Source organism: Suricata suricatta, chromosome 13, assembly GCF_006229205.1.
Source record: "Suricata suricatta isolate VVHF042 chromosome 13, meerkat_22Aug2017_6uvM2_HiC, whole genome shotgun sequence".
Lineage (NCBI taxonomy): Eukaryota > Metazoa > Chordata > Mammalia > Carnivora > Herpestidae > Suricata > Suricata suricatta.
In genome coordinates, this window is record NC_043712.1 from 29,628,793 (window position 1) to 29,643,223 (window position 14,431).

The following is a 14,431-nucleotide window of genomic DNA, read 5'->3' on the forward strand; positions in this document are numbered from 1 at the left end:
TTGTTCACCATCTGGATGTTATCTTTGGAGAAGTGTCTATTCATGTCTTTTGCCCATTTCTTCACTGGATTATTTGTTCGTTGGCTGTTGAGTTTGATAAGTTCTCTCCATTTTGGGATACTAACTCTTTACCTGATATGTCATCTAGGCAAGGTAGTCTCAAGTCATCTTCCACCTTCATCTCATTTTGAAAAGCAAGTGACACTAGATTAAATTGATAACAATAACCAATACACTTCAAAGCTGTAGAAATCGGTAACAATATGTTGTTAAGAATCCTATGTTAATGGATTGTAACTGCTTTCTACCATATGTTGTAATCCCAAACCACTAGACCCTTTTTTTTTTTTTTTGAAACATATGGGAAAATATGGCCTTAGTCCTGCTGGTTTATCCTCTTAAGTCTGCCAGGCTTTAGAGGCATTCTCAGGGCAAACTCTCAGAACATTTTGCTGTTGTTTAGTCACAAATTCTATTCTTCACTTATGCTATTGGTTCTCTCTGTTAGCATGTGGGAGGCCATTGGTACAACTACTGTGTTTTGCCTGGAAAAGGAAGAGGCTCAGGTGTTTTTAAGGACAAGGTGGCATGATAAAAGTCAGGCCACTAGACTAAGAATCAGAACTGGACCCCTCTCCCTTCCTATTGGCTCCTGTAGCTATCTTGAAGGCTCGAGAAGAGCGGCAAATCATGTGTCAGCTTTAAAGGCATTAGCTGATTCACAGTGAAAAACCAGAACACTGAAGGGACGTTGGCAGCCAGAAAGCTGCATAGATCAAAGGATACAACCTGACAGCTCAGAAGCTTACTCTGACCCACCAGTGAATTTTTTGTCGTTGTTCGTTTTACATGATGTTTGTCCTCACAAATTTTTTAATGTTTATCTTGAGAGAGAGCACTCACACACGTGAGCAAGAGGGAGGCAGAGAGAGAGGGAAAGAGAATCCCAAACAGACTCCACATTGTTAGTACAGAGCTGATGCAGGGCTTGATTACATGAACCATGAGATCATGACCTAAGCCAAAAAATCAACACTTGGCCACTTAGCTGACTGAGCCACCCATGCGTGCTGTCCTCACAATTTTTTTATTTGCCAGTATTTTTTAAATCTGAAAATTTTAAATCAAAATCAGTAGCACAGAGGAATGCGTGCCACCCCAAGATGAGTGTGACCTTTCACTGGCTGAGGCGCCTCTGAAGCCAGGAGCTGAGATGGAAAGTCTCAACAAAGAGAAAATAACATGTTCCACTCTTTAGTACAAAAACTCAAGATGGACTAAAGTGTTCATTACTTTTCAAAAATAAAGCAACTGGTCATGAAACATTTATCCCAACTGATACTCTTGTAACAATGGAAACAATAGATGAATTTATAATAGTCTAAATAAATGTAACCATATAAAACTTCAAACTTCGGTATAATAAAATCTAACAAAGCTAACAGTAATACTTAAAAATTAGAGAAACATAAATAACATGTTTGGAAAGAGGTTAATAGCTTTTTCAAATAAAAACCCTTGCCTTGTCTGAAATGCATAATTGGCAAAGGATATAAATATATGATTCATACAAAAGGAGGTAAGAAAAACAAACATCAAAAAATAGCCTCACGAAATAAATACAAATCAGAATGTTTAAAACAGGAAAAAAATGATTAATTATGAAACAGGCTTGGGGCGAGCATCTGACGTCAGCTCAGGTCATGATCTCATGGTCTGTGGGCCCATGTCAGGCTCTGTGCTGACAGCTCCGAACCTCGAGCTGCTTTGAATTCTGTCTCTCTCTTTCTGCCCCTCCCCCACTCACACTCTGTCTCTGTCTCTCTCAAAAGTAAATGTTCTTTAAAAACAAACAAACAGGCTTGGCAAGGATGTGAGCAGTCTGTGCGTGGAAGCAGCCCTGGGAATAATTTTCCTCACGTTTTGTGAGGGCCGTTTCAGACATTCCGAGACATCGAAATGGCTTATACTATGTGACCTCTTAATCCCACCCACTGCAATATGTATCTCGGAGACTCAAAAACAATTGCTAAGGCTATACACAAAATATTTTTTGTTGCAGCAATACTTATCATATATATAATGAATAATATTAAAGAAAATCAAACAGTGGACAGTTTGAGATTAGTTAAGTCAATTATGATAAATAATAGGTGATAATATAGAGGCATTAAATCAATAATTAAATGGCTGTAAACTCACACATTTATAGAAAATTGTATTGTTTTTTAAAAAACCATGATTCTTATATATTTAATAACTCTGGAAAATACACATGTATATGGTTCATATGCAGTTCAGAAGACAAAATGAAGAATTGAAAGAAAGTATTTGTAGGGTCACTTGGCTGGCTCAGTTGGTGGAGTCTGAGGCTCTAGACCTTGAGTTTGTGGGTTTGAGCCCTATAAGAAGGAAGGGAGATGATTCGTTTTCAGAAATACTAAATAAAAGCTGTGCTGTCAACCTATTGGAAATATATATGAAGCCCTCCCTCCCCCATAATGGAGTCCCAAACCCTTGGACACTTCACTTCCTGGTTCTTCTTCCCCTCTCCGTTTCACTAGGCTTTTTTTCACAGGCTTTGCAATGAGCATGTTCCAAAGAATAAAGAAAGAAGGGACTGAAAATCTCTGCATCACCTCAGGGAACGTACATTTGTTCCGGTCATACTACTCTTTGCCTTACATGGACATAGGCGATGTCCGTGTAAGGCTGTAACCTCCGTAGTCCTCAGCCAATGAGGAACCAGGGGAGGGACTTGCGCGCTAGGAGATAAATTGTCTGCTATAACCGCCCCAAGTGTGCCTGTCCATCAGACACACACTCTTCCAAGAACGTTGATTAAAGCCTCGCTTCTCTGTGCTCCTAGTGTCCGTGTCCCTCCTTTGATTGGGTCAGTGGCTTATTTCTTACGAGCCCCGTGTTGGGTGTAGAGATTACTTAAAAATAAAAAAAATTCATACTATTTGTTTGGGGGAGAATGCAAGAGGGGATGGATAGAGATAGGGGGACAGAGGATCCAAAGCAGTCTCTGCACTGACAGGCTGACCGCAGCGAGCTTGACGTGGAGCTCAAACGCACTGAGAGATTGTGACTTGGGTGGAAGTCATACACTCAACCAACCGAGTCACCCAGGTGACCCTAAAATATTTTTTTAAACGAGAAAATATTTGTATAGGGAAAGGATTATGGTTAATTATCTCTAAGTTTTAGAAATATTTTTCTGAGTTGTTTTAATAATAAATTCAGATTTTCTTTTTTTTTTTTTTAAGTTTATTCATTTTTAAGAGAGAGACAGAGCCTGAGCAGGAGAGGGACAGAGACAAAGGGAGACACAGAATCCGAATCAGGGTCCCGGCTCTGAGCTGTCAGCACAAAGTCCGACACAGGGCTCGAACCCACAAACGGTGAGATCATGACCTAAGTGGAAGTTGGATGCTTAACAGACTGAGCCACCTAGGTGCCCCAATAAATTCATTTTTTTTTTTAAACTGCACAATGGAAGTAACGTAGCAAATTGAGCACCAGGTCCAAGACTAAAAAATTGTTGTCAAAGCCTAGAGGGGGCAGGGGCTTGGGAAACAAGCAACAGAGAGAGGGAGAATTTCCTCAGAAGCGTGGGCTGTGCCATAGTGACAAAGCCATTAAGCAGATTCCAGGTTAAAGAAGACAGAGGCAGGGGCACCTGGGTGGCCCAGTTGGTTAAGCAGCTGACTTTAGCTCAGGTCATGATCTTACAGTTTGTGAGTTCGAGCCCTGCGTCAGCCTCTGTGCTGACAGCTCAGAGCCTGGAGCCTGCTTCGGATTCTGTGTCTCCCTCTCTGCCTCCCTCGCTCACATTGTCTCTCTCTCAAAAATAAATAAACATTTTAAAAAGTTTTTTTTAAATAAGACAGAGGTGCCCCAGCCTCCAGGGCCTGAGAAGTGATGGGAGGTTCCCATAGACCCTGACTGCTGTCCATCTAGATTATTTTGCTTATCCATATGTGTGAGCACTGTTAATTTTGCTTACGCATTGCCCCCCCTCCAGATTTTGCAAATCATCTTTTTGGTTTTTTTGTTTGTTTGTTTGTTAAATGTGATCTTTCAGTCTGTCTTCATTGATGACAAAATTCCAGATCCTCTGAGTGAACATCTGCTCTCTCCTTTTCCATGTCATTAATTTTTTTAAAAATTCTAAATGATTACAGCTCATAGGCTTACTCTACTCTCCAGCCAGGCAAACACCCTGCCCTGGGAGCTGTCCTTGGTGCCTTCCCGGCCCACACCTCCTGCTGGTCTCCATCATCTCTCCCTCCCCCGCAGAGGGCAGTATGTAGACACAACAATGAATCTGCCAAATTTATTGAGCTGCTGCTCCTCTGGTCAAAAGAGTGGGTGGCAAAAATATATAGAAATCAGGTTTTCTAAATTAAATTTTTTTAATTCTTAAGTTTTTTATTTGTTTTTGAGAGACAGGGAGAGATAGCTCGAGCAGGGGAGGGTCAGAGAGAGACAGAGACACAGAATCCGATGACAGGCTCCAGGCTGTGAGCTGTCAGCACAGACCCCGAAGTGGGGCCTGAACCCACGAACTGTGAGATCATGACCTGAGCCGAAGTCGGACACTTAACTGACTGAGTGGCCCAGGTGCCCCTCAGGTTTTCTAAATTTTAAACTGCATTTGCTCCCTACTCATCTTGCTTCCAAGTACCTAGGAGTCATCCATATTTCACAAGCTCCACAGCCTTTCTTTTCTTTACCTCTCACTAAAACCATTATTCCTCCCTACTCCTATTCTTTTCTTTTTTTAATGTTTATTTTTTGAGAGAGAGAGAGAGACAGAGTGCAAGTGGGGGAGGGGCAGAAAGAGAGGGAGACACAGAATCCAAAGCAGGCTCCAGGCTCTGAGCTGTCAGCACAGAGCCCAACATGGGGCTTGAACTCACGAACTGTGAGATCATGACCTGAGCTGAAGTCAAACACTTAACTGACTGAACCACCACCCATAGGCCCCTTCTAGTTTTCTTTAGTAAGAGCCTGTTCTGCAAGTAGAGACTTGCAGAAAATGTGGGGAAAGCACAGTATTAATTGCTGGCAGAAGAACTATAGGCAGAGAGAACTGAAAATGCAAACCCTCAACTGCTCCATAGACTTAAAGAGGCAGAGAAAGCCCAAGTAGCTAAGCAGAGAGAACAAGTAAGAGAAGGATATGAATTCAGGAAGTGCAGGACTAAATCATGGAAGGTCGTGTAGGCCATTGTAAGGACTCTGAGGTTTACTCTACATGAGATGGAAAACTCTCACTGGGCATTGAATGACATGTTATTTTGAGGAGGTTAATCTGGATGCTGTGCAGAAGACAGACTGAGGAGATCAGGGAGCCAAATAGAAGGCTATTTCATTAGTCTAGGTGAGAGATGATGGTGGCATAGACCAGAGTGGGTGGTGACGATGGTGGGAAGCCATCAGACTCTGGATACACTTTGAAGTTCGGGTCCACCATATTTGCAGACACACTAGGTATGGAATGCTAAAGAAAGAGAGGGGTCAAAGATGACGCTGAGGTTTTTGTCCTGAGCAATTGCAAGGATGGAGATTCTTTGATGAGAAAGACTGTGAGAAGCAGTTTCTGGTGGGGAGAGGATGGGGTTAATTTATTTCAATGTGTTAAGTTTGAGATGTCCGTTAAATATCCAAGTAGAGAGACTGAATAGGGAGTTGGGGAGGATATAAACCTAGAAGTCATTGACATATAGGTAGTATTTAAAGCCATGAGTCTGGATAGGAAAGTGAATATAGCTAAAGAATCAAAGGCATGCCGTTTATGATCAGAAAGATGGGGAGGAACCAGTAAACAAGACCGAAGTAGAACAAAGGTATCCCTGAAACAGTGAAAAAAATATATTGGAGAGGATGAAATAATCGATGGTGTCCAATCTGATACATGAATACGGTGAAAACTGCTTTGGCTTTGGCAATGTGGAGGTCATTGATGGCTTCGACAGGAGTCATCAAGGTTATAGATTAGGACAAAAAGCCTGATTGGAGTGAGTCCAAAAGAGAATGAGGACAGAAGAATTAAAACAAATATAGACAACTCCTTAGAGGACTACAGAATGTGGGCGGTTGCTGTGTGTTGAGGGATGTGCACTTCGGGCTAGGGACTCAGTCACATCTAAGGCAAATGGTGCCTGAAATACTTGCACCGCATTTCCTGCTGGAGGTCTCAGAACCAGTCAGTTATCTAATCAGCTGTCAGATGTTTCAAATGTCCACATCTAAGCAAGATGCAAAGCACGGTTTAGACAGCAACGAAATTGGTGGTCTCGGCCTCTCTGTGTCACGGGGAGCACTGATGGTGTGGGCAGAGACCACTCAGAACATTTGACAGCACAGGCGTCCCCCTTTATCTGATTCTAGTCCATTCCTAGAAACAGGTTGGCTAGTGAATTTCCAGATGGTGGGAGTCCTTTCCATTGTTTTCAATGAAAAATGAAAAACGAAACAAAGAAAGACACAAAGCATTCCCACCTCACCCAAAACCCCAACCAATTTTTTAAATATCACTAAAACACTCTTGGACACGTGTAAATGTTTAATATCTAAGGCATAATGCATGGATTGTTATATATGACAATCCATCAAGGATTTCTGCATAACATAAAGCACTTGAAATACCACTTCTTGAATGCATAATTAGTGGATATTCACGGGTGCAGTACGTAGAATATGTTTTCCTTCCACGATGCAAGGAATTTATACTCACGTAAATAATAAAATAAAATGTTAAAAAAGCATAAAAAATATAAATAACATTTAGCAAAATAAAATAAGCAAGCAAGGCACAGTTTTGAGTGGTTACTTATTGATTAAAGAGGTAACCGTGAGATCAGATGGCCTAGAACGAGCGCGTGAAGGACTAGGTGAGCCGTGAATGTGTGAGATGTGCCCATGACTAAGTGCTAAGACAGCCCTCTCTCCTTGGCACTTGAGACCCCAGACGTGTGTGGCTACGAGCTATCAAATGAAGCTGCAGAATAAGCAATGGGATGAAGAAAACACAGGCCTCGTGTCCATTGGCATTGCTTTGCTGTCATTTGTGCAGCCCCTGACAACACCCCACTGGGCCCTGACTCCGTTTCTGAACGTGACGTCCACGCTCCCACCACTTGCAACCGCCATCATTTTGTCTGCATTGCTTAAATTTATTTTCAAGATTTGACATTGAATACCCATTGCTTCTCTTCTTCTTCCTCTCACCAATGATAAATATGAAGCTGAGCAAGTTCCACTTTACTAGAAAGAATTGTTTCACGTGATATGGGGGCAGAGGCGCACAGCTAATGCGCAGCACATTCCACATGGCCCTGGGAGGAGAACAGCTGAATATTACAGCTGCCGCGAGACATCTTACCACTGAGACTCAGACACAGTTTAAACACGTTCGTTAATGCTCACAGGCAGATTATAGTGGCTTTCAAATCAGATGGTGGGTTTCAAATTAAAATACCTGCAAGTTGTTCTAGGGACTAGACAGTAAGAGTTCAGATAGCAAGATACCTGTAAATGGTGTTCACTTGAAAAGCAGCGCAGGCCTTAGCATCAAACGGTCCTGGATCCACAGCCGGCCCCCTTCATTTATTAGCTTGTAAGATCTTGGGTAAGTAGCTGATCTCTATGAGACTCAGTTTCCTTGAACGTGAAATGGGGATAATAATACTTATAGGGTTATCGTAAGATCATAATATGCAGTTATGATGCCCAACTTAAGAAAAAGAACTGTATCTATTAGTCTATTAAAATTGTGGGTGTAAACAACAGAAATTAAAAGAGAAAATGTGTAAAATCAACTGAATACAGTTTGTTATTGAGATAATAAGAGAAAAATGAAATCAGTTCTTGTCATGCACAAGAGGGGGAAGCCATGTGTTCAAAGGCAAGATGTGATGTTTTGCCTTAAGTCACATTTGTCTCCCTCATCTTGGCAGCACCTTATGAGAAAGCAATGCCAGTATGTTAAGGTGTTTCGCTGAATGTTTGATGATGTTACTGTTAAAGTTGGAAATGAATTCCCCCAGTTTGTTTTTCTTCCATAGTAGTAATAACTCACTGAATCCTTATATAATAGCCATATCCAGGCCCAACCCAAGGACTATTTTCAGACACATCTGTCATCTACTTTCGGGAGGCCGGTGCTATATGGTTGGTCATCACTGGTACAGAGATGTCCCAGAAGAATCCATGGGACCTGCGTAACTCTTGGGGCCTGATATACCTCTTGTCTTGCCTAGACCAGCATTCTTTTATTCCCTAGGGCTGCCTCGTGCTCAGGCTCCTATACCTGGGGCCTGCTCTGTGCCCCGGGTCACTGAGTGCCATTACTTCTCCAGGGATCCCAGCAGCTGTCGCTGATACAGAACCTCCTGCACCCGACCCCTCAGCCACACTGATCTGTTTCACAACCCTGCCCACCGCTGCGCCAGAGGTCACTTCTTTCCCTCCGTTTCTACAGTCTTCAGAGTGCTTTCTTTCCCACCCAAGCCTCCACGTTCTACCTCTCTTACTTTAAATCTTGTCTCATGAGCCACCTCCTCCACAAAACCTAGAAGATACGGATCAGTGTATGCGTCGTGGGGTATAAATGTTTGCTCCCTCCCTAGTCTCTCGAGCTGATTAAAGGCAGAGGTGTAACCCTCCCGTCTTCAGATCCTGGTACTTCAAAGAGTGCCTGACGTGTAGTAGGCACTCAGTGTGTCAGAAGCCTTTCTTTTTTTTTTTTATAATTTTTTTATGTTTTTTATTTATTTTTGAGAGACAGAGACAGTGCAAGCAGGGCGGGAGAGAGAGGGAGACACAGAATCTGAAGACAGGCTCCAGGCTCTGAGCTAGCTGTCAGCCCAGAGCCTGACCAGGGCCTGAACTGGGAGATCATGACCTGAGCTAAAGTCAGATGCTTAACCAACTGAGCCACCCAGGTGCCCCAGAAGTCTCTCTGCAGGATTGACTCTCATCGTTGATGTCCGTGACTGAATAATACCCATTTCATAGAGAACTTGTGAGGATTCTCTTCGATCTGATATGTAAATCACTTAGCAAAGTGACTGCCACATATAGTCATTGTAACTATTGTGGTGTAACTGCTGCTGTTTGGTTGTATAGCAGAAAGAGTCAAGCCTTCGCAGCTAAACAAACATGGACTTATAGACCAGCTCTGCCACTTAAAACCTGAAAGGATTTCCGTTTCTTCAACTGTCAATTGTGGTTTTAATGCCTACCTCAGTGCAAAAAAAGTAAGCAATCAGTTAACTATTAGGTCTTTCCTTTTTCTCCTCTGTGGGTGTCTAGTTTTGTGACCTACCTGAATTTATTTTACTTTCCTGGTCCCAGGTTCCTCATCTGTAAAATGAGGACATTGAGGTTATGCAACTGACTTCGGCTAAGGTCATAATCTCGCAGTCTGTAAGTTCGAGCCCTGCGTCCGGCTCTGTGTTGACAGCTCAGAGCCTGGAGCCTGCTTTGGATTCTGTGTCTCCCTGTCTCTGCTCTTCCCCTGCTCGTTCTCTGTTTCTTTATCTCTTTCAAAAATAAATAAACATTTAAGAAATAAATTAAAAAAATAAAATGAAGACATTAAACTAGATGATTATGTTTCTTCCAGATCTAAATGTCAAAATTAAGGAATTCATCATCTCTTCCCCTTGAACCTACTCAATCTGTGTCCCTGAGAAAGGTTCTCTCCTTGAAAACTGTTCAGTGCTTTAGTATGTTAAATTGTCTCAATTCTGGGTCTCTCCTGCTCTATCTCAGTTTCTCTCTCAGTCTCTCTCTAGAGACGGTAGGGCCTTCCAGATGCAGGGACCATTCATACAATAGGCCTACATGTGTGGAGCTGCCCAGAAGGTGTGCTGTGCAAGAGCCCACGGTCCTGGCCGGGTACCTCTCACAACGTGCAGTATAGTGAAGGCTGCCGTGCGCGCAGGGAGGATGCTCTCCAGCTCTCCTTGGGTCCAAGGGGAAAGTTTCTGGATGGAAAACAAGCCTGGGGCCAGGTGGAGCTTCACATTCATGGCCTTTCCTTTCCTGTTCTGCCCCAGACTTTGCAAATGGGCATCAAACACTTCTCTGGACTCTTCGTGCTGCTGTGCATCGGCTTTGGTCTGTCCATCTTGACCACCATTGGTGAGCATATAGTGTACAGACTGCTGCTTCCACGAATCAAGAACAAATCCAGGCTGCAGTACTGGCTCCACACCAGCCAGGTGAGTGCCCCAGGCGTACTGCTCCAGTGTTCTTAGCTGTCAGAATCCCCAGTGATGGGAGAGTCCAGAGCCCCAAGTCAGGCTGACAGGTGACAAGCTCCCAAGAGAATTAGGGTGGTGTAGACCTGTAGAAGATAGAGTTCCTTCTATCCCATTAATTCACTTTCCCTTGCATTAGCCTATCCACAACACCCCGTCCTTCCATATAACCCTCCACTGGTGCTCACACTGGAAGCAACAGAATTATTTTCAACCTGGTTTCACTTACTAGTGACAATCTGAAGAGCTGGTGTGAAAGATTTATTTCCTACAGACTCCATTCTAGCTAAAATTGAAACTGGACAAATGAGCTTCAAGTTCCTGTTTCCCTTTAGACGAACTCACCGGGCCCTGTTCTGTCCCCATTTTCAATGGTCCCAAAATCTGAGGTCCACTGGTGCCAAGGCCGAGCCGCACGGGATGGAAGTTCTGCTGTGTAAGCCAGACACGGGCACACTCCTTTACCGACGACTGAAACCAGGCCTATCAGCCTTTCAGGCACACTCCCATGCACAGCTCCCCCTGAAGGCAGCTGGCACGGAGGGGCAAGATAGAAGAATCCAGAAGGATACTGAGAATCAGAAGGGGAGGGGCTCCGGCGGCAGTGTCAGCTGACCACGGTGAGGCGGGGGCCCGCGGCGCCATCTTGATCTCCCGCCAGGGACCTCCTCAGGCCTCCCGGGCCTCACTGGCCCGCGCGTCTGGGATGCCGACCTCTCCGCCGACCTCTCCGCCGTGTTAACGCCATTTCTCCGCCCCCCCCCCTTTTTTTTGATAAGTCACGATCATTGGCTTGGTCACATGGAACCCTGTTCTTCCTGCTTGGTCCTGGAAAGTATCTGGTCTCCTCAGGAGACCTCCACAGACAAGTGACCTCCATGGCGTGCCAACGTGACTGACCTCATTCTGAGTTCTTGCCTGCTTTGTTTGGGCGGCTAAGAAGTTCAGACCTAAGCTTCTGACTCAACTTTGGCAATTCCACGAGTCCCTTTGCCACACACTTGTTGTCATGGCTCTTCTTGATGTCACATACCTTTTTACAACCCAGAGCATTTCTAAGCTTCTTATCAAATTACTTTCTTCCCTCCAGGTAGATAATAACTTAGAATTTGGTTCTCTTGAGATATTGGGCTGAAGGTTGTTGATCTGTTTTGGGGCATCCCTGGAAATTTGTTTAAAGAAGTTAAAAGATTTGTAACGAGATACACTGTTGAATCTCAAGAGGTACTTTGTCCCCAGACTGTGTGTTTCTAATGTGTGGATCTGTTCTTTCCACCAGAGACTACATAGAGCACTAAACACATCGTTTGTAGAGGAAAAGCAGCAGCGTTTCAAGACTAAACGTGTGGAAAAGAGGTAAGAAGGCGTCTTTATGTGGAGAGATGTTGGGGCACTTGGGTGGCTCAGTCGGTTAAGTGTCCGGCTTCGACTCAGGTCATGATCTGACAGTTCTGTGGGTTCAAGTCCCATGTGAGGCCCTTGCTAACAGCTCAGAAGCTGGAGCCTGCTTCCTATTCTGTGTCCTCTCTCTCTCTCAAAAATAAACAAGGATTTTAAAATATTAAAAAAAAAAAAAAAGTGAAGAGCTGTAACTGAGACTCCCTGCTCCAAGGGGGAAATCATGTATAAATAATTCAGATCAAATCAGGACCAAGTTACTGATAACACCCTCAGTAAAAATATATGTGATTTCAGACAGAAATAGAACAGAGTATAAAAAACATATATGGACACGGAAATGCAGTGTTGGCAACATATGTCATGGTTAACAATGCAGCCGTGGTCTCTAGAGTCAAGCGTCTGGATCCAAATCCTGTCACAGACGCTTGCCATACGTGTGGCCTTGAGCAAGTTATTTAGCCTCTCTGTGCCTCAGTGTCCTCATCTGTGAGACTGAGATGAAAACAGTACCCACTTCCTAGAGATGCTGCAAGGATGAAATGAGGTAAAACCTGTAAAGCCCTGCAAACAAAGCCGCGTTAGCTACTGTTATCCTGCACGGAGGACACACAAGACTTAATTCATGAGTACTGCAGGCAATTCGTCTCACACGGTATTGCCTTTCTGGCATGTTTCTGCTCCCTACTCCTCTCCAGTGCTCCTAGCAATGTTTGAAATATGCAGCAGACGTATTCTGCTTAATCTATCTCCTGGCACTCTTACTACCAACTCCCCAGAAAAAGCATCTTGTTAATAGGAAGTAACAGGCATTAAATGCATCAGTGACATCAGAAAATCGAAGCTTCCCACCATCCCCGCATCCCCCCTGGGAATGGCTGCTGTGGCCGGAGAGGCGGGGAGCGTTTGGCCCGGCTCCTGGCCGGCCTCTGCTGCCTGCTGCCCGGCCGCCCTCCTGCTCCTTTCCTAGGCCCGGGGGCCTCAGTTCAGGGCACCCCTTCCAGGCAGCTCTGTGACAGAGCTTCCCCTCAGAGCTCGGCTTTCTGGGTCATTTTGAAATCTGCCACTCACACTTCTCACTCATAAGAGTGGAAAAGGAAAAAGGGGTGAAAAGCAGGATTCTCCTTCACTGCGTGTACCTCCTCTGGGACGGCTGCCGTCCCCTTGTCTCCGGGTTGCATCGAGCTTGTCACAATCCTTTCCGTTCTCTCTCGCAGCCTCTCTCTCCAGGCAGCGAGCACCTCCCGCCCTCTCGTCTGTGGCGTTCCTGGATCGTGTTGTGGCCCTGTCAGCGACAAGCTGTAGACTAATCAGGTCACAGCTCTTCTGTGTCATGTTACATAGATTTTTTTTCTGTAATTATTTGTAACACAATTTTTTTAGCCAGAGGAACACAAGAAGACATAGCAGCAAAGACATTATCTCATGACAAAGCATTCGTTTGTCAGCCACAATAGAAACAGGAAGCCCAGGAATCCCTTTTCCAACCCTAGTCACATCTCTCTCACCTCCGTTGAGAACCAAGTATGTCTTTCACTCAGTAGATCCACTATTCGTGGCAGATTCCCTCCTGGAGCCCCTTATTTTGCAAAGGAACTAAGAACATGGCCTCATGGCCTATCCTGGGCCCACACTTGCTGCACCACCTCCCTACAGCCCAACACCCGGCTGTGACCTTCCAGAGGCCGCGTTTGAGGGGCCCCCAGCTGTCACGTCTCCTCGGAATGGTCTCGTGGAGTACTGAACTTCAGTGTTAAATAATTGGTGTGTGGAAGCTTGTTTTGTTCATTTTTAGTGTCAAATGCAGTTCACCCACGGGTCACATTACCCTCTACGGCTGAGGAAGGTTCGATAGAAAACATAACCTAAACTCTGTGGAGGCTTCCAATTAGACACCAAATCTGACATCAGTATCTGTCATCTTATATTCATAGGGGGCCCCGAGCCACATAGCGATTACCAGGGCACTTGTAAGCGCTCCAGAGTTTGTCAGGGAAGCCAGCTCTTGCTTATTCTTCTGTATTATATGTACTCCCAGATATATGTACAAAGGTCTGGAGAAAACCAGATTGCCTGATTTCTGTGGTTGCCCTACCATGCCAGGAAAATGTGCAGACACCCTTCTCCTAGTTTTCCCTAGGAATTAATCTGTGGTACCAGAGTTAGGTCTGTTGGGTTGAAAACTCTTTCCTTCTTTTTTTTGGAAGAATATCTATGCAAATGCCTCCATCTGCTACAACTTGGTGTCCCTCCAGCGTGCTCTGTATTTGTTGAATGAATAAAACAATAGATAAGTGAGGGGTGCCTGGATGGCTCAGTCGGTTAAGCGTCCGGCTTTGGCTCAGGTCATAATCTCACAGTTCGTGGGTTCGAGCCCCACGTCTGGCTCTGTGCTAACAGCTTGCTCAGAGCCTGGAGCCTGTTTCAGATTCTGTGTCTCCCTCTCTCTCTGCCTCTCGCCTACTCATGCTCTGTCTCTCTCTGTCTCTCAAAAATAAATTTTAAAAAAAAAGGAAAAAAATTAAAAAACAAACGATAAGTGGGTGAACGCAGATGAGTGTGGCCCCGAGGACCAGGGGCAGGGGATGTGCGTGTACCTGCTGCAAAGTAAAGATTTCTTTGAGTTAAAAAAGAAAGATAGATGAATGAATTACTAACATGTGGATTGGAGGAAAGGCTTAAAGAAATTCTGGGCCATGATATGAAGTAGATGTTGCTCCTTTTCTATTTAAAGCAGAGGGAAAAGTAGATAT

General features: G+C 44.4%; 1 protein-coding gene across 1 annotated transcript in view; it reads left to right on the forward strand.

Moving 5' to 3' along the window:
- The window catches only part of GRIN3A (glutamate ionotropic receptor NMDA type subunit 3A), a gene marked incomplete at its 5' end in the record, with an annotated part of 169,491 nt that overhangs the window by 149,325 nt on the left and 5,735 nt on the right, over positions 1-14,431 (forward strand). The window contains 2 exons of the mRNA XM_029919646.1: positions 10,077-10,241; positions 11,560-11,636. Coding sequence (XP_029775506.1) covers positions 10,077-10,241; positions 11,560-11,636 — 242 coding nt within the window. The remainder of the gene's footprint in view (positions 1-10,076; positions 10,242-11,559; positions 11,637-14,431) is intronic.